The sequence below is a fragment of the Hyla sarda genome, chromosome 7 (genome assembly GCF_029499605.1).
Source record: "Hyla sarda isolate aHylSar1 chromosome 7, aHylSar1.hap1, whole genome shotgun sequence".
Lineage (NCBI taxonomy): Eukaryota > Metazoa > Chordata > Amphibia > Anura > Hylidae > Hyla > Hyla sarda.
In genome coordinates, this window is record NC_079195.1 from 32,397,736 (window position 1) to 32,419,154 (window position 21,419).

The following is a 21,419-nucleotide window of genomic DNA, read 5'->3' on the forward strand; positions in this document are numbered from 1 at the left end:
GCCTTGTTTGTCCTCAGTGTACAGAGCCCTTCTTATCCTGTGTACAGAGCCCTGTTTGTCCTCAGTGTACAGAGCCCTGCTTGTCCTCAGTGTACAGAGCCCTGCTTGTCCTCAGTGTACAGAGCCCTGCTTGTCCTCAGTGTACAGAGCCCTGCTTATCTTTAGTGTTGAGCACGAATATTTGTAATGCAAATTTTTATCGCGAATATCAGAACTTCGCGATTTTGCAAATATTTAGAATATAGTGCTTTATATTGGTAATGACGAATATTCCTTTTTTTCACATGCAAATTTTTTTAATGCTAATTTTTCATTCTAATTATCACATGGATAGAAAAGTGAACAAACTTAGCGAATTTCACGAACATAGGATGAACAATTGTCAATATATTCGCAAAATATTGCGAATTCGAATATGGCCCCTGACGCTCATCATTACTTGTCTTCAGTGTACAGAGCCCTGCTTGTCCTCAGTACACATAGCCCTGCTTGTCCTCCGTGTACAGAGCCCTGCTTGTCCTCCGTGTACAGAGCCCTGCTTCTCCTCAATGTAAAGAGCCCTTCTTGTCTTTAGTGTTGAGCACGAATATTTGTAATGCAAATTTTTATCGTGAATATCTGCACTTTGCGATTTCCCGAATATTTAGGATATAGTGCTATATATTCGTAATGATGAATAATCATTTATTTTTTTCAGATGCAAATCTTATGCAAATTTTTCATGCAAATTTTTGCATGGATAAAAAAGTGAAAGACATAACGAATATGCAAATTTTGCGAACATAGGATGAATAACTGTCAATATATTCGCTAAATATTGCAAATTCGAATATGGCCCCTGCCGCTCATCACTACTTGTCTTCAGTGTACAGAGCCCTGCTTGTCCTCAGTGTACAGAGCCCTGTTTGTCCTCAGTGTACAGAGCCCTTCTTATCCTGTGTACAGAGCCCTGTTTGTCCTCAGTGTACAAAGCCCTGCTTGTCCTCAGTGTACAGAGCCTTGCTTTTCTTTATTGTACAGAGCCCTGCTTGTCCTTAGTGTACAGAGCCTTGCTTTTCTTCAGTGTACAGAGCCCTTCTTATCCTCAGTGTACAGAGCCCTACTTGTCCTTAGTGCACAGAGCCCTGCTTACCCTCTGTGCAGAGAGCCCTGCTTGTCCTCAGTGTACAGAGCCCTGCTTGTCCTCAGTGTACAGACTCCTGCTTGTCCTCAGTGTACAGAGCCCTGCTTATCTTTAGTGTTGAGCACGAATATTTGTAATGCAAATTTTTATCGCGAATATCAGCACTTCGCGATTTTGCAAATATTTAGAATATAGTGCTTTATATTCGTAATGACGAACATTCCTTTTTTGTTTTTTTTCACATGCAAATTTTTTTTATGCAAATTTTTCATGATAATTTTCGCATGGATAAAAAAGCGAATTTCACGAACATAGGATGAACAATTGTCAATATATTCGCAAATTATTGCAAATTCGAATATGGCCCATGCCGCTCATCATTACTTGTCTTCAGTGTACAGAGCCCTGCTTGTCCTCAGTGCACATAGCCCTGTTTATCCTCAGTGCACATAGCCCTGCTTGTCCTCCGTGTACAGAGCCCTGCTTGTCCTCCGTGTCCGTGTACAGAGCCCTGCTTGTCCTCAGTGTAAAGAGCTCTGCTTGTCCTCAGTGTACAGAGCCCTGGTTCTCCTCAGTGTAAAGAGCCCTGCTTGTCCTTAGTGCACAGAGCCCTGGTTCTCCTCAGTGTAAAGAGCCCTGCTTGTCCTCAGTGTACAGAGCCCTGCTTCTCCTCAGTGTAAAGAGCCCTGCTTGTCCTCCGTGTACAGAGCCCTGCTTCTCCTCAGTGTAAAGAGCCCTGCTTGTCCTCAGTGTACAGAGCCCTGCTTGTCCTCAGTGTACAGAGCCCTTCTTGTCTTTAGTGTTGAGCACGAATATTTGTAATGCAAATTTTTATCGCGAATATCGGAACTTCACGATTTCGCCAATATTTAGGATACAGTGCTATATATTCGTAATGATGAATAATCGTTTATTTTTTTCAGATGCAAATCTTATGCAAATTTTTCATGCAAATTTTTGCATAGATAAAAAAGTGAAAGACATAACGAATATGCAAACTTTGCAAACCTAGGATGAATAACTGTCAATACATTCGCAAAATATTGTGAATTTGAATATGGCCCCTGCCGCTCATCACTACTTGTCTTCAGTGTACAGAGCCCTTCTTAACCTGTGTACAGAGCCCTTCTTGTCCTCAGTGTACAGAGCCCTTCTTATCCTGTGTACAGAGCCCTGCTTGTCCTCAGTGTACAGAGCCCTTCTTGTCCTCAGTGTACAGAGAGCCCTGCTTGTCCTTAGTGTACAGAGCCTTGCTTTTCTTCAGTGAACAGAGCCCTTCTTATCCTCAGTCTGCAGAGCCCTACTTGTCCTTAGTGCACAGAGCCCTGCTTGTCCTCAGTGTACAGAGCCCTGCTTGTCCTCAGTTTACAGAGCCCTGCTTATCTTTAGTGTTGAGCACGAATATTTGTAATACAAATTTTTATCGCGAATATCAGCACTTCGCGATTTTGCAAATATTTAGAATATAGTGCTTTATATTCGTAATGACGAATATTCCTTCTTTGTTTTTTTTCACATGCACATTTTTTTAATGCAAATTTTTCATGCTAATTTTCGCATGGATAAAAAAGTGAACAAACATAGCGAATTTCACGAACATAGGATGAACAATTGTCAATATATTCGCAAAATTCCTCAGTGTAAAGAGCCCTGCTTGTCCTCAGTGTACAGAGCCCTGCTTGTCCTCAGTGTACAGAGCCCTGCTTGTCCTCAGTGTACAGAGCCCTGCTTACCCTCTGTGTACTGAGCCCTGCTTGTCCTCAGTGTACAGAGCCCTGCTTACCCTCTGTGTACTGAGCCCTGCTTGTCTGTCCACACATAAAGGAAGTATTTTGGCTTCACACAGGCAACAGCTGCAGGGACAATACAGCATTTTTCACCCCAAAATATATACATTTTCTAACCAATATATATTACAAATATACATATAATTGTGGTATCCCGGGACAGGACCTCATCAGCATCAATTCAATTAATCTAGGCCCAAAGCCTAAGAACCTGCAGCTACTAAACATGAGTTACTCAAAGCTCCATCTATCAAATCCTGTGTGACTACTACCAGCTCAAATCTTCTAAATTAGTAACACAGTGGCCTGCATAAAAGCTCATTGCTTCCAAGTCCCACCAAACCTGTGAGGAACCTGTATCCTGGTTCACTCTTGAAAAGACTGTTATGTTAAACACTGTTTTGTAAATTCCACAAGTAAAGTTTCTTCAGTTTACTCCTAAAATCTGCTGTGGACATTCTGTTATTTTTCCCTGATGTTTATGGGACGGTTGGTGGTAGGAACATTAATATTGAGGAAACCGCACCATGGCATCACGACATTCAAGGGTTAATACCACCACCCTACACTACCACTGCAACATCCCAGTTACCATTACTCTTCCGGCACCACAACTTTCTTGGCGTCACAAACAGGATACGGGTGTGTACCTTAACCCCTTAACGACGAGCGCCATAAATGTACGCCCTTGTGCATTGGTACTTAACGCACCAGGACATACATTTACGTCCTAAGCATAACCGCGAGTATCAGAGCGATGCCCGGATCATGTGCGGCAGGTCCCAGCTGCTGATCGCAGCCAGGGACCCGCCTGTAAGGGCAGACACCCGCGATCCCGCGGATGTCCGCCATTAACCCCTCAGATGCCGTGATCAATACAGATCACGGCATCTGCAGCATCGCGGTCACTTAAATGGATGATCGGATCGCCCACAGCGCTGCCACGGCGATCCGATCATCCAGAACGGCAGCCGGAGATCCCCTCACCTGGCTCCGCTGCCTTCCGGGAGCCTTCTGCTCTGATCTGCCTTCCCGCAGACCAGAGCAGAAGATGACCGATAATGCAGATCAGTGCTGTATCCTATACATAGCACTGAACAGGATTAGCAATCGAGTGATTGCTATAAATAGTCCCTTATGGGGACTATTTAAGTGTAAAAATAAAAGTAAAAAAAGTAAAAAAATAAAGTAAAGAAAATTAGAAAAAAACCCTCCCCCAATAAAAACGTAAATTGTTCCATTTTCCCTATTTCACCCCCAAAAAGTGTTAAAAAAAATTTTTATATACATATTTGGTATCGCCACGTGTGTGAACATCCCAACTATTAAAATATAATGTTACCGTAATGTTACCTAATAAAATGTTAATGATACTGTACGGTGAATGGCGTGAACGTAAAAAAAAGAATAGATGCTTTTTTATAACATTTTATTCCCCAAAAAATTTATAAAAAATTGATTAAAATTTCTATATAAGCAAATATGGTATCAATAAAAAGTAAAGATCACGGCGCAAAAAATGAGCCCTCATACTGACGCTTATACAGAAAAATGAAAAAGTTATAGGTCTTCAAAATAGGGGGATTTTTAACATACTAATTTGGTTAAAAAGTTTGTGATTTTTTTTAAGCGCAACATTAATAGAAAAGTACGTTATCATGGGTATCATTTTAATCGTATTGACCCAGAGAATAAAGAACACATGTCACTTTTACCGTAAATTGTACCGCGTGAAAACAAAACCTTCCAAAATTAGCAAAATTGCGGTTTTCTTTTTAATTTCCCCACACAAATAGCATTTTTTTGGTTGCGCCATACATTTTATGGTAAAGTGAGTGATGGCATTACAACGGACAACTGGTCGCGCAAAAAACAAGCCCTCATACTAGTCTGTGGATGAAAAAATAAAAGAGTTATGATTTTTTTGAAGGCGAGGAGGAAAAAACAAAAACTTAAAAATGTTATTGTCTACGTCCTTAAGGCCCAAATGGGCTGCGTCCTTAACCCCTTAAGGACTCATGACGTACGCATACGTCATGAGTCCCTGTCCTGCGATATAACGCGGGGTCACACAGCGACCACGCATCATATCGTGGCTGGCCCGGCGTCATAGTGAAGCTAGGACCCGCCGCAAATAGCGCACTATTTGGTGCTGCGCGCTATTAACCATTTAGCCGTGCACTCAAAGCTGAGCCGCGCGGCTAAAAACAAAAGTGAAAGTGCCCGGCTAGCTCAGGGAGCTGTTCGGGATCGCTGCGGCATAATCACGGCTTCCCGAACGTTCTCCTGCGCAGTCCGATCACCGAATGAATGTTTCAAGCCTGAGATCCAGGCTTAAGCATTCAATCGCCGAAAACACTGATTGATCCATTCCTATGGAGATGCATCAATCAGTGTTAAAGATCAGTTAATGCAAAGTTATATCCCCTATAGGAGCTATAATATTGCATAAGAAAAGTGTAAAAAAAATCATTAACCCTTTGAATTATCCTTTCCCCTAATAAAAGTTTGAATCACCCGGGAAATTTCCAAGAATTAAAAAAAAAACAGTGTAAATAAAAATAAACATATGTGGTATCGCCGCGTGCGGAAATGTCCGAATTATAAAAATTTACTGCTTTTTAAACTGCACATTCAATGGCGTATGTGCAAAAAAATTCAAAAGTCCAAAATAGCGCATTTTTGATCACTTTTTATATCACAAAAAAGTGAATAAAAAGTGATCAAAAAGTCTGATCAGAACAAAAATGGTACCGCTAAAAACTTCAGATCATGGCGCAAAAAATTAGCCATCACAGCGCCCTGAACACATGTATTTCCTGCATGTATTCATGATTTTTTTCTGAAGTGATACAAAATCAAACCTATACAAGTAGGGTATCATTTTAACCATATGGACCGACAGAATAAAGATAATGTGTCATTTTTGCCGAGTAAAAACGGAAGCCCCCAAAAGTTACAAAATAGTGTTTTTTCATCAATTTTGTCGCACATTGATTTTTTTCTCGTTTCACCGTAGATTTTTGGGTAAAATGACTAATGTCATTACAAAGTAGAATTAGTGATGCAAAAAATAAGCCATAATATAGAATTTTAGGTGAAAATTTTAAAGAGTTATCATTTTTTTAAGTTAAGGAGGAAAAAATTTAAAATAAAAAAATGGAAAAAGCGCGGGTCCTTAAGGGGTTAACTCCTTAAGGACCAGGCCATTTTACACCTTAGGACCAGAGCGTTTTTTGCACATCTGACCACTGTCAATTTAAACATTAATAACTCTGGAATGCTTTTAGTTACCATTCTGATTCCAAAATTGTTTTTTCGTGACATATTCTACTTTAACATAGTGGTAAAATGTTATGGTAACTTGCATCCTTTCTTGGTGAAAAATCCCAAAATTTGATGAAAAATTAGAAAATTTTGCATTTTTCTAACTTTGAAGCTCTCTGCTTGTAAGGAAAATGGATATTCCAAATAAAAAAAAAATTGATTCACATTTCCAATATGTCTACTTTATGTTTGCATCATAAAATTGAAGTGTTTTTACTTTTGGAAGACACCAGAGGGCTTCAAAGTTCAGCAGCAGTTTTCAAATTTTTCACAAAATTTTCAGGGACCAGTTCAGGTTTGAAGTGGATTTGAAGGGTCTTCATATTAGAAATACCCCATAAAAGACCCCATTATAAAAACTGCACCCCCCCCAAAGTATTCAAAATGACATTCAGTCAGCGTTTTAACCCTTTAGGTGTTTCACAGGAATAGCAGCAAAGTGAAGGAGAAAATTCACAATCTTCATTTTTTACACTTGCATGTTCTTGTAGACCCAATTTTTGCATTTTTACAAGGGGTAAAAGGAGAAAATTATATTATATTTGTAGCCCAATTTCTCTCGAGTAAGCACATACCTCATATGTCTATGTAAAGTGTTCGGTGGGCACAGTAGAGAGCTCAGAAGCGAAGGAGCGACAAGGGGATTTTGGAGAGTACGTTTTTCAGAAATGGTTTTTGGGGGGCATGTTGCATTTAGGAAGCCCCTATGGTGCCAGAACAGCAAAAAAAAAAAAAAAACACATGCCATACCATTTTGGAAACTAGACCCCTTGAGGAAGGTAACAAGGAAGGAAGGTAAAAAAAAATTATTATTTTTTCACTAAAATGTGTGTTTCCCCCCAAATTTCACATTTTTGCAAGGGTTAATAGCAGAAAATACCCCCCAAAATTTGTAACCCCATCACTTCTGAGTATGGAGGTACCCCATAAGTTGACCTGAAGTGCACTACGGGCGAACTACAATGCTCAGAAGAGAAGGAGTCTGGAGTTTGGACTTGCACATTATGTAGCCAGCCCCTTGACAGATTTACAGGTACAAAATGGTACAAATGCACTACAGTCCACTGAAAAATCAGGTATTTCTGAACAGCAGCAGGACCCAACAGTGCAGCACCACAAAAAAAAAATCCAGCGATTAAACCCTAAATTGCACTCTGTTACACAATTCTGAGCAGCAGAAGATCTGTGGAGCAAAAAAAAAATAAACTCAATTGGGCTGAAAAATGAGGAGATAAGATGCTTCAGAAAGTTGAGGCAGCTTGGAGATCTGTATGAGGCAGCTGACAGCTATCTGCCCCTCTCTGCTGCAATGCTCAATAACGTGAATAGTAGGTTTAGCAATCAATGATCCTTCTCAGTGTAACAGCACAGCACTCTGCACTCCTGCCTTTCCCTAATGCTGATGTGACTAGCAGTTGCAGTGTAATGCTGTGGTATGAGCTATTCACACACACGCAGTCCCGTCCTCTCTATCTGAGTGCATAGATTAAATGAAGAGAGGCAAGATGGCCACCGATTATATAGGGGCTGTGACATCACAGGGGTCAGTGAACACTGATAGGCTGCATCTCACATGTTATTCAGGGTCAGCCCGCCTACCTTCATTCCCGCCACTGTTTCCTGCCCTCCCATAATCCCCTGCCCCATGTACTCACATGTGGATCCACCATCTTAGGTCTCCAATAGCCTGGAACGCTGTAAAATGGAGTTTAATGAAGCGATTTGCGCAATTGAATCACGGCGATATTCGCATTCATTGCAAATCAAATTTTTCATGAAATTCGTAACGAATTCGGGTTCGTCAACTTCGATTCGCTCATCTCTACCTGTCAGTGTGTACCAAAGTGCATGGCAGCACCGACGTGTGGAGCTGTAACTATGGTCAGGGACAATACATGTCCTTTATGGCTCACTGGCTGAATGTTGTTCCTGCACAGCCACAACAGTAACTTGGACAGGTCATGCTGCTTCCTCCTCCACGCTCCTCCACGCTCTCAGGCCTTTGGTCCTGTGGCACCTCCTCATCCTCCTCATCCTCAGCCTCCACTGCACAGACAAGTCTCAGTGCCCCTTAAGTGCCACGCTGTTCTTCACATGGTTTGCCTTGGCACACAGAGTCACACAAGGGGGGAACTGCTAAAAGTCATTCATAAAGAAATCGGAGTATGGCTGGAAATAGGAACCATGGTGACTGACAATGGGAAGAACATCTTGTCTCCGCTGCGACTGGGAAGGCTGAGTCATGCGCCCTGTATGGCACACGTGTTCAATCTGGTTGTTAAGCGGTTCCTGAAGTGTTCCCCCCATTTGCAAGACATCTTAACAATGGGAAGGAAACTGTGCATGCACTTCAGCCATTCGTACACAGCAAAGCACACCCTCCTTGAGCTGCAGCATCAGAACAATATCTCCCAACATAGTCTTATTTGCAACGTTGCCACACGTTGGGATTCCACCCTCCATATGTTGGACCGACTATATAAACAGTGAAAAGCCATCACTGATTTCTTCATGATCCAAGTGAATAGGGGTACTCACCTGTGTAACTTCAATGTCAACCAGTGGCAGCTCATACGTTACACCTGCCGTTTGCTCAGGAACTTTGAGGAAGCCACATTAAGTTGGCTGGTCAGGGAGAGATGGCGCCTATATCTCTCGGCCACATTATCCCTGTGGGGGCTGAATTGGAGGAGGAGGAGGAGGAGGAGGGGAGGGGCACAGTGGAGCACAGTTTAGGTTTCGCAAAATGGGCACTTTTTCTAGTCATCTGAAAGGAGAGGAGGAGCAGGAGCAGCCAGAGGAGCTAGAGTGTTATGAGGAAGAGACAGAGGACCCAGTCACACCGTGGCAGTATGTAGTGGAGATTGAGTCAGGAAGTCCCTCCCAGTCACTTGCACAAATGGCACAATGTATGCTCACTTGCTTGCGTAGTGACCTCTAAATTGTCACCATTCGGCAGCGGGATGACTTCTGGTTCTCCACCTATTGGACCCACACTACCGCCACAAAATGGGGGCCTTTTTTACACCCACCGCGAGGGAGGACAAACTGACCTACTACAAAGACATTCTACGTAGTCAGTTGGCCGATGCCAATCGACGCCATGGTCCATCCTCTCATCACTGAGTCTACAGTCCCTCATGAGTACCTTTCTTCACCTGCATAGTGAAGCAACTCATCAGCAGCAGGTAGACCTGGAGCAGGACCTTAACCTGCAGGTGGTGGTATACCTTGACATTCCCATGCTAACACACCTTGAAGATCTGCAGGACTTCTGGGCAGCCAAACTTGATTTGTGACCGCAACTAGCAGAGTTTGCCCTGGAAAAGCTGTCCTGCCCGGCCAGTAGTGTGCCATCAGAGCCGGTGTTTAGTGTGGTGGGGGCCATGGTCACCCCAAGGAGAACTCGTCTGTCCTCAAAAATTGTGAAGAGACTAACCTTTGTGAAGATGAATCAGGCATGGATCAGCCAGGATTTCAACCCACAAATGCCTGAGGCTTCAGAGTAGATTGACCATGGTGCCACACCAACACTTCACAAATATGGATATTGCTAAACAGATTTAAGGTGCTGCTCCCCAGTTACAAACATTCCTCCACATCAGACCTTTTTTAAGTTACCTTAGTCACCGGGTACTGGTAATGCCACCCACCGCACCACTCCACACCGGGTCACTTTCAGGACTCCTGATGCTGCTGCTGCCACCTCCAGGCTTTCTCATACTGCCACCATATGGTCTCCACATGCTTCTGCCAACTCCATGCTGTGCCATTCAGCCACTATATGGTCTCCTCATATGCCACCAACTCCTGGTTGTGACATTCAGCCAACTATATGTTCTACTCATGCTGCTGTCAACTCCAGGCTGTGCCATTCAGCCACTATATGTCGACTCATGCTGCTGCTAACTCCAGGCTGTGCCATTCAGCAACTATTTGTTCTACTCATGCTGCCGACAACTTCAGGCTGTGCCATTCAGCCATTATATGGTCTCCTCATCTGCCGCCAACTCCAGACTATGCCATTCAGCCACTATATGTTCTACTTATGCTACCACCAACTCCAGGCTGTGCCTTTCAGCCACTATATGTTCTATTCATGCTTTCGCCAACTCCAGGTTGTGCCTTTCAGCCACTATATGGACTCCTCATCTGCCGCCAACTCTAGGCTGTGCCATTTAGCCACTATATGGTTTACTGATGCTGCTGGGCCTGGGACGTTACCTACAAATTTTTATGGTAGCACTAGCTACCATAAATCTTCAATTTACATTTAAAAATTCATCTTTTAATCTTAGAGGTTGTGAAACCCTATTGTCTACTCATGCTGCTGCCAGCTCCAGGCTGTGTCATACAGCCACTTTATGGTTTACCCATGCTGCTGGGCCTGAGACATTACCTAAAAATATTTTATGGTAGCACTAGCTACCATAAATCTTAAATTTTAATTTTAAAATTAATCTTTAAATCTTAGGGATTGTGAGGCCCTAGGGTTTCCTCATGTTGCCGCAAGCTGCAGGCTGTGTCATTCAGCCAGATTATGGTCTCAGCATGCTGATGACACCTCTAGGCTCTGTCATTGTGCCACCATATGACTCCTTGTTAGTTTGGGTTTTGTGGTCATACAGTATTAGTTCAAGGGCACCAGGGCATTATGCTTGGGAATCTAATATAAATCTTAAATTTAACAAAATCGATGTAATCTTTTCAAGACTGAGGCCCTATGGTCATCACCGTCATATTACCTGTGGATCCAATGAAACAACAATGAACCATAACTGATTAAATGAAACATTCGCACTTTCACAGTCGGGGGGCGCTGAGAGACAGGGGCTGGAACAGATGGCATCTCGCCTGGCGGAGGACCGCCAGCTCAATTTTAAGATACAAGTACCAGCTTTTTCATTGCAGCCACTTCTAGCTTTATGCGCCCACTTATCCAATGGCACAGAAGCTGAATGTGCTCCTGTCCAAGTTACTGGTACTGCAGTCCCTCCCTTTTCAAGTGGACACTCAGTGTATGGGGGTGCACTGAGAGGTAGGGGCTATAACAGGTGGTAGCTCACCTCGTGGCAGACCGCCAGCTTGTTGCTCACCAGAATGGGTAATCAAAACATTAAAATAAATGTAAATCTAATTAAATAAAAATTACATTAAAAATCTGCCACATCCAAATGCTCTGCGTCAGTGATTCTAATAGTGATGCCTCTAATCTGCATGTCATACTGAATAACAGTATTATTTCACTAACAAAGCACACTCCCTACGTGTGTTAAGACAAAGCAAAGTGTTCTACACCCCTATTGAGCCTCTCTGTAGGCCAGAAATAGACGTTTTTAATAGTGATTCGCCGCAAATAAATTTGGACCAAACCGAATTTTGGGGGGAAAATTCGGCGAATCAGCCGAATCAAATTTTTCAAAAATGTGCTCATCTCTAATCCAAGCACCAGTGACATATAGCAATAAGATACTTAGTGGCTGATGTTTTCCACTGAGCGCTGAGCCACCTGTGCTGAGAATGACATTGCTCTGTGCTGCCCCTGGTGGCACCTTCCTTTTCTCTCATTTATCAGCTCCACCACCTGAAGGCATGAATCTGAAATCATCCCCTTCTGCTTTAAGCCAAATTTAATAGGGTTGTGTATCGGCCCTTAATATGTTATTATGTTAAATTTGGGACAAATTTATCAAGTTTTCAAGTTATCACTGAATACCCACACAGTAAATCCGCCTGTGTTGAATAGCAGGCCGCACTTTGTTCGGACAATAATATAAAATAATAATAATAATAATAAAAAATGGCTTAAAGGGGTATTCCAGGAAAAACTTTTATATATATATATATATATATATATATATATATATATATATATATATATATATATCAACTGGCTCCAGAAAGTTAAACAGATTTGTAAATTACTTCTATTAAAAAATCTTAATCCTTTCAGTACTTATGAGCTTCTGAAGTTAAAGTTGTTCTTTTCTGTCTAAGTGCTCTCTGATGACACCTGTCTCGGGAAACGCCCAGTTTAGAAGAGGTTTGCTATGGGGATTTGCTTCTAAGCTGGGCGTTTCCCAAGACAGGTGTCATCAGAGAGCACTTAGACAGTAAAGAACAACCTTAACTTCAGAAGCTCATAAGTACTGAAAGGATTAAGATTTTTTAATAGAAGTAATTTACAAATCTAGAATTAATTTACAAATCTGTTTAACTTTCTGGAGCCAGTTGATATATATAAAAGTTTTTTCCTGGAATACCCCTTTAACCTCCAAAATAACAGGAAAACTGAGGACCCGAGGATTCCCAGTCCATCCCTATAAATACAATTTGTTACCGCAGTATAAAATTTGGAGACACAACACACAATAAAATATTGAATATTTATTAGTTTGTTCTAAATACATGGGGTGCAGTTATCATACACATCTATAAGATATGGCGGCCATCAGTACATGAGTTATGTATGTTACGGCCTATATTTTGCAAAATAAGATTTCCCATGGTCTCCTGCATGAAGAAAGAGAAGAACAAATGAGTAACAGTAATAATAGCCTGATACACACACACACACACTACTGTTCAGAACAGGAAAATGGATAATAATGGATCACATGTAGCAGAGCTGAATATGTCCTTTATCTCTGCGGGGCTGCATAGTTTGTATGATATACAGTAAAGGAGATTTTTTGGAGCAGGATGCTCACATTTCTGCTGTGGATCTGCAATTTGATTACCCACCATGGATTCTGCACCAAGTAGTGACCTGTCACCTCTTTTATTTTGTTAAATCAATGTCGGTCTGTACTGTATGTACTACAGCAAGAATTCCTGATGAAATCGCAGAAACTTTCACATAAAATAATTGTATAAGTGAACGCACCTCCAGAATAAAGAGGGTCTCAGTGGCCAATGTAGATGTATCTTAGCCATATACCATCATTAGTGTTGAGCGGCATAGGCCATATTCGAATTCGCGAATATATGGACGAATATTCGTCATATATTCGCGAATATTCGCATATTCGTTATATTCTCGTTTTATTTTCGCATATGCGAACATTCGCGTATGCGAAAAATTAGCATATACAAAATTAGTGTACGCGACAATTCGCATATGCGAAAATTAGCATATGCGAATTTTCGCACGCCAGTCTCACACAGTAGTATTACAGCCTTCTTTACACCCCACAAGCTGGAAGCAGAGAGGGGTGAACACTGATGTGCACTGTGAAGAAATAAAAAAATAAATAAATAAATAAACGAATATTCGTAATTGCGAATATATAGCGCTATATTCGCGAAATTCACGAATATGCGATATTCGCGAATAATATATAAATATATATATATATATATATACATATGAGTATTGTTTTCATCATATTGACCCACAGAATAAAGATTACTTTGAATATGGCATATCATGTCTGACAGTCTTGTTGTTAGGAATGTCCTGCCTAACAACCAAAGTGTTTTCAATAAGGTTCATAACATGAACAACATGGGGAAATTATGACTAAACTAAGGGCGGAGAATAGGCGAAGGACATATTGGAAGTTAAAGTGGTATTATCTGGCTAATCATTTGACATATTTATCTATCAAGATGACATTGCCTGTTTCCGATATCTCTATCAACTCAATAGAGAATGAGATGGTGGTAAAATGATTCTGCTGAATTGTTCTGCTTTTGTGTTTGGCAAACAGCCTGTAAGGTTTGCAGGAATAAATTATTACTTTTAGTCTACTCTCGTGTTGTATTGTTGGTGTTGATAGACTATGGAGGCCTCCGGGGAAGTGATTTTAAAGTGATATGTATGTGTCATATGATTTCGGGTTGGACCAGCTAGTAACCCCTAGAATAATGTCTACATTCCCTAATAATAAAAAATATGATAAGAGATGGTTGTGATTAAATATCCCTTGTAAATCAGCATAATGTTTGTACACAAAATTAGCAAAAAAAAAGGCTGATTTTCTTTTCTACAAACAGTGCCACTCCTGTCCATGGTGGCATCTGGTATTACAGTTCAGCCCCAATTACCTGAATGCTGCAGCACCATATGTAGCACATGGTTAGGTGTGGCTCTTATCTATTCCTGGACAACCCTTTAAATATTTACATGTCAGAGGCAGATGATGGAACGGATGTTGCCCCAGGACACTCTTTAATAAACCTTTATTAACCTATTGATATTCATCACATGACCTCACCTTCATAATAATCACTGGTTAGAGCAGGGGTGACGGAGAACTGCAATACCATTCTCGTCTGTAAAAGATAAAAATGAGAAAATAAGTCTACAAAGTACATGTTTATTTTTCCTCTTGGAACATCTCTCATTATGTTTTCTTAAGCCAGTCATACACATAGGATTCAAGGGGTCATCTGTGGAGCAGGAGCATGACCTTTCCTTGCTCCCCAGCAGCTTACTTCAAGCTTTTTCCTATCTTGGAAGTTTAAAGGGGTATTCCAGGCAAAAACTTTTAATATATATATATATATATATATATATATATATATATATATATATATATACATACATATATATATATATATATCAACTGGCTCCGGAAAGTTAAACAGATTTGTAAATTACTTCTATTAAAAAATCTTAATCCTTCCAATAGTTATTAGCTTCTGAAGTTGAGTTGATGTTTTCTGTTTAACTGCTTTCTGATGACTCACGTCCCAGGAGCTGTGCAGCTCCTATGGGGATATTTTCCCATCATGCACAGCTGCGGGGATGTGACATCATCATTGAGCAGTTAGACAGAAAACTTCAGAAGCTAATAACTATTGGAATGACCTTTCCTTGCTCCCCAGCAGCTTACTTCAAGCTTTTTCCTATCTTGGGTGTTTAAAGGGGTATTCCAGGCAAAAACTTTTTTTTTTATATATCAACTGGCTCCGGAAAGTTAAACAGATTTGTAAATTACATCTATTAAAAAATCTTAATCCTTCCAATAGTTATTAGCTTCTGAAGTTGAGTTGCTGTTTTCTGTCTAACTGCTAACGTCCCAGGAGCTGTGCAGCTCCTATGGGGATATTTTCCCATCATGCACAGCTCCCGGGACGTGACATCATCATTGAGCAGTTAGACAGAAAACTTCAGAAGCTAATAACTATTGGAAGGATTAAGATTTTTTAATAGAAGTAATTTACAAATCTGTTTAACTTTCCGGAGCCAGTTGATATATATATATATATATATATATATATATATATATATATAAAAAGTTTTTGCCTGGAATACCCCTTTAACTTCCTCCCCTGTAGATGGTGACGGGCTGAGATGGTGAGGCATGTATTATACTGTGTTCACCACATGTATGCAAAACCACACCCGCAAGCAGTATCCAATCACCACACGATTGTGTGTACATTGCCCACTGTATGTAGCCGTGGTTTTGCTTACATGAAAGTATGATTCTGGACATGTCTATTTTTGACAAATCTTGTATTCCAAATGAATAACACTGCAGCATGGGGAATGGTAACGCCCAGTTGTCAATGTAATTATACATTTTCAGGAAGTGTAAAACAGGAACATCACAGGACAGGAGTCCTAAGTAAAGTTAATTTCACAAGGGAATGTAAATGTTTACTAAAACAGACATTTCTGGGAAAAAGTATACTAAGATGTTCTGCAGCAGCTGAGGTTGTTTCTTACCTTTCTCATAGTAGTCCCAGACCATAATATATTTTGGTTGGAAGTTCTGCACCCTTGTATTCATCCTTAGTGTCAAATTCAAAGAGATTATATTTCTGGAGACCTATTGCCATAGAGGAGAGAATTGTCAGTCTGGTATAAAGTACATGATCAGCACCATACAATGACCCGTATACAGTGTTTTTCCACAAAGGGGGATCCAGGTGTTGCAAAACTACAACTCCCGGCATGCCCGGACAGCCGAAGGCTGTCCGGGCATGCTGGGAGTTGTAATTTTACAACAGCTGGATGCATTGTGGTTGGGAAACACTGCCCTAATAAGTAGATAACATTACCCAATGAAGCTATTTACAGACATATATTCCCATATTTATAAAGGTTTACTTGAGAAAAGCAACAGTGCCGCCTTGGTCCATTAGCTATCTCTGATATTGCAGCTTAGCCTTATTCACTTAAAGGGTACCTCTCATCAAAAAAACTTTTGATATATTATAGATTAATGTATGCAGAATAACTTTACAATTGCATGTTATTAAAAAATATGCTTCTTTCTATTTCATTTTCCACTTTGAAGAAATGACCACTAGGGGTCTCCCTACCAGTCCTGGCAGCAAGCATTTCAGACTCATGCTGGAGTCCTAAACACTACGAGCTGCCAGTCTGCTTTTTTCACAAAGGAGAACACTCAGAGCTGCCATCCTGCTTTGTTCACAACCTGTTTGGCTGTGAACAAAGCAGGCTGGCAGCTCTGAGTGTTTAGGACTCCAGCAGGAGTCAGAAATGCTTGCTGACGGGACTGATCGGGAAAAATACAATAGAAAGAAGCCTATTTTTCATTAACATGCTATTGGAAAGTTATTCAACATTCATTAATCTAAAATATATCAAAAGTTTATTAGATGAGAGTTACCCTTTAAATGTTGCAATACCAGACACAGCCTGTGGGATAGAGTGGCACTGTTTCTAGGGGAAAAAAAATCTTTATTTCTACCTTATTCCTACACCTACAATGTTAGAATTAACCAGAACCATTGGAACAGCCTTATCTAATATTACAGATTCAGCAGAACTAAGTTAGCAAAAAATAAATAAAAAATAAATGGTAGAGACGTATATGTTTTAGTTTCACCTTTGTTATTATCACTGTCCACACAGGACAGATCATCTGATAAGGTATAGACTTGAAGAAAGTGTCACCTCCGTATAATATCTATCTATCCATCTATCTAACATAACTTACACTCTCCAGATAGATGATGACGTGATTGTTCTTCTGTTCCACTTTGGGCACTTTGTTCCTCAGCTATAACAAAAGAAAACATACAAAAATGATGAGAAGAGAATATAAAACATAGTAAAACTTTTTTACTGCCCTTGTTTCTTTTAGGGTGCGTTCCCACAGGGCGTATACGCAGCGTATTTCACACTGTGCAAAATTTACGACAGCAGCAGGAAATACGCAGCATATTCCTTGCTCACCATACACACAGGGCTTTCCGGCGGCAGCCCTATGCGTGTAGTGAGTTTTAGAGGCGGGGCCGTGTGTAGGCGTGTCTGTGACGAGCGGCTCCGCCTCCAAAAGTCACTGCACACGTAGGGCTGCCGCCAGAGAGCCCTGTGTGTATGGTGAGACAGGAATAAGCAGCGTATTTCACGCTGCTGCCGTAAATTTTGCACAGTGTGAAATACGCTGAGTATACGCTCTGTGGGAACGCATCCTTAAAGGTAAAACTCCACAGAGTCATGGTGAGTTGGGCCAGAGGCCATGTTCAGCTCTGCTACATCTGTACCTGTATCAAGTACATTGTGAGGAATAGATTGTGCACAGTCTGAATTCTTACCTCCACTAGAGACTGATATTCCACGGTGTATCCAGATGGCAGATCCATGTCTATTAAAGCCATGTTGGACTCATTCCTGAGACCATTATAACTGCAGAGAGAGGAAACAAAAGATATAATGTGTTAGACCAGGTAGACGTGCTCCATACAAGAGTGATATAAGGAAAAAAAAAATATATATATATATATATATATCTCAACTGGCTCCAGAAAGTTAAACAGATTTGTAAATAACTTCTATTAAAAAAATCGTAATCCTTTCAGTACTTATGAGCTGCTGAAGTTGAGTTGTTCTTTTCTGACTAAGTGCTCTCTGATGATACCTGTCTCGGGAACTGTCCAGAGTAGAAGCAAATCCCCATAGCAAGCCTCTTTTACTCTGTGCAGTTCCCAAGACAGACAGAGGTGTCAGCAGAGAGCACCGTTGCCAGACAGAAAAGAACTGAACTTCAACAGCTGATAATTATTGGAAGGATTAAGATTTTTTAATAGAAGTAATTTACAAATCTGTTTAACTTTCTTGAGCCAGTGGATATATAAAAAGTTTTTTTTTCCTGGAATACCCATTTAATTGGTTCCAGGACGACCATTGTATCTTAAAACCGTAGTATGTTGAGACCATAGCTCTATAGAAACCTGGTAACTGGTTCTGAAGCCCCAAAATGTCATCCAAAAACAGGAAAAAGTGAGGATTAAAGAAATATAAGTAGATAACTAATATAGATAAAGCAAATCCTTACATATAAAAGTAAGATAGATCTGCTGGAAGCTGTAATCACTGTCTATGTAGAGGACAGGAGCTTCTTCAGGGTCCTGTACAGTACACAGTGTCCTAAAAAAGTAACATGAAGCCGCCCCTACCTGGTGTCCAAAGGAGGAGCTAACCCTGGCACAGGTAAAGAGTAGTACAGAACATGTAACACCTCCCTGTACTGTAGGAGGCGCTACCAGACAGACAGTCAGTACATGCACTTTAGTAATACAGGGGTTTTACCAGTGAATGTCCATTCTGCTGATTGGTCAGTTCTTCAACACGTTTCACAGATCTGGACTTTCTGTAGCATTGTATGGTGAGTCTTGTTTCAGGTTACAATGGTCCAGAAAAGATCATTGTATGTTGAATATACTGTAATCTGAGGCCATTGTAAGTTGAGAGTCTACTGTAATAAGGTAAAATGTTTTCCTTATACCCCTTTGAAAGCATCATGTATTGGTAGGTAAGTCAATGTATAGGACTAGGCAAGCATGATGACTCCATGTCAATCCGGTGGATGGGGACCTTATGTGGATTCCATTCACCAAATACAAGGGACCTGTATGTGAGAATATATAGATGTAGTGGATAGATGTAGTGGTTGCGATCCTACAAAGGTCTCCACTGCTCTGCACCTCATAGGAAATGTGGTTGTGAAGTCAATTTTACATCAAATTTTTCAACCAATCTTATTCTGTTTGGCTTCCTTTATTGCACTTTTGATCTCTCTATCTTCTGATATAGTTAAAAGTGGTTTACGGAGTTTTGGGTGAAGTTCTCTTTAAAGAGATTTACCCATCCACAGGATATGCCACTTGAAGGACTTCCAGCTATCAGGAGAATGGGGCTCCTCTCCTGTTGGTAGGCCCTCTTTCTCCAGTCCAGCCTTTGGGAATTACAAAAACAGTCTAGCAAATTTGTTGACTGCTTCTGGAGCAACCACAGACTGAAAAGGGTCTCACATCTTATGACAATATCAGGATATGGCAGAAAGCAGACAGCAGCCAAGGGAATTCCATGCTTCGAATGGATAGGGCTCTTAGGGTTTCCCATACATATGTCATACTGTTGGTGTCTAAGAAGAGAATCCCCATTCACTAAGGAAGAGGATGTTACATACCTGACATTCATGGAAACGGGCAAGGTATAGGCCACTCCATCCACACAGCTCTCCGAGGGAACACTGACAGACAGAAGGAAAGCAGAGTCTTCCTCATTGACTGGAATATTGAAGTTTACAGTGGTCTACGGGAAAACATGGTCAGAAAAGAGCAAGTTAATGACATTGTGTTGGCTGTTTCCAAACATGTTTAACAGATGAATATCTCTATTATCAAGGAATTTTCTTGAGACTGGAAAAATAGCACTTTTAAATACATCTTCTGTAAGAAGGTCCATGTCTAAATAGGGGATAGAGCAATAACGGAAACCGGCAAGTCTAGTCCAAGTTAGACCATTGAGGGCTCAGGATTGGTTAAAAACAGAACATTATTCACTTGTGTGATTCACTTTATTCACTTGTGGAGAGTATGTTTTAAGAAGAAAACTACCACAAGAGGACATCATTTTATATTAGAGGGGAAAATGTTTCTGCAGTAATATCAGGGAGTATTACTTTACTGAGAGAGTAGTGGATGCATGGAATAGCCTTCCTGCAGAAGTGGGAGCTGCAAATACAATGAAGGAGTTTAAGCATGTATGGGATAGGCATAAGGTTATCCTTCATATAAGATTGGGATAGGTACAAGGCTATCCTTCATATAAGAAAGGGATAGGCATAAGGATATCCTTCATATAAGATAGGGACAGGCATAAGGCTATCCTTCATATAAGTTAGGGATAGGTATAAGGTTATCCTTCATATAAGATAGGGATAGGTATAAGGCTATCCTTCATATAAGATAGGGATAGGTATACGGCTATTCTTCATATAAGACAGGGATAGGCATAAGACTATCCTTCATATAAGATAGGGACAAGGACTTTTCATAAGTATTGAGATTATTGGGCAGACTAGATGGGCCAAATAGCTCTTATCTGCCGACACATTCTATACTGGGAGTTGAAGTTTTGCAATATTTGGAGGGCCACAGTTTGAGACCGCTGCTTTATAAGGAGTCACAAATATTACAAACTCTAACTCTCATCCTCTCTTGCCAACCCCAAAACCCAAAGGATGCTTTTAAATATGTTTATGATATCCCAGGTTGGATCCGACTGTATTGTTTTGGACATAGTTTTAAGCTGTCCCATCACAGCATCATGAAGATCTTTGCAGTTCTGCCCAATCATGGTTACATTCGGATATTCACATTTATATACACATCTTATGTGTTCTTTTCATTATCTTGCATTATCTGTGGTCTACAATGAAGTACCATACATTACCTGCAGTAGGACACAACCATTTCCAGTAGCGGTCATGCTATAATCTCCAGGGACGTTGGGCAGTGAGTAGGTTTGCAGCAAGTTCCTATTCTCAGAGTCAAGGTTGAAATTTTTGACGACGGCATCTCCGGATTTGACTTCAACGGTATTACTGGCATCTTTTTGGTAAACCTTGGTGCCATAACTACACATTGCTTGTAGGGCCACCATAGTGTCCTGAGGAAGACAAAGGTAAAAGATCAACATGATCCAGAGTCATCAGAGTAATACACACAGATAGCATGTTGTGTTGTCACCCTAAGGCCCCTTTCACACTACCGTTGTCACACGGTAGTGTGACGGCCGCCAGGGCTGCCAGGGAGAATAGCGGGAGAAAAAATTGTGCCTGTGCCAACTTTTTCTTCCGCTACTCTCGCTAGAAAACAGCAATGCCCGACAGACAACATTGACTACAATGGGGTCCATCAAGACCCGCTGATGGCCATTGCGCCCCGTCAAAATGACGGCCGTCAAACTAAAA

General features: G+C 40.9%; 1 protein-coding gene across 1 annotated transcript in view; it reads right to left on the reverse strand.

Annotated features, from left to right (window-relative positions):
• Window positions 1-12,633: 12,633 nt before the first annotated feature.
• LOC130282229 (ovostatin-like) overlaps window positions 12,634-21,419 on the reverse strand; it is a 63,988-nt gene continuing 55,202 nt past the window's right edge. Inside the window, exons 30-36 of the mRNA XM_056530248.1 lie at window positions 20,900-21,115; window positions 19,632-19,756; window positions 17,758-17,848; window positions 17,157-17,219; window positions 15,917-16,019; window positions 14,457-14,514; window positions 12,634-12,750 (exon numbers count right to left, since the gene is read on the reverse strand). Of these exons, the coding sequence (XP_056386223.1) occupies window positions 14,468-14,514; window positions 15,917-16,019; window positions 17,157-17,219; window positions 17,758-17,848; window positions 19,632-19,756; window positions 20,900-21,115 (645 nt within the window). The 3' untranslated portion in view covers window positions 12,634-12,750; window positions 14,457-14,467. The remainder of the gene's footprint in view (window positions 12,751-14,456; window positions 14,515-15,916; window positions 16,020-17,156; window positions 17,220-17,757; window positions 17,849-19,631; window positions 19,757-20,899; window positions 21,116-21,419) is intronic.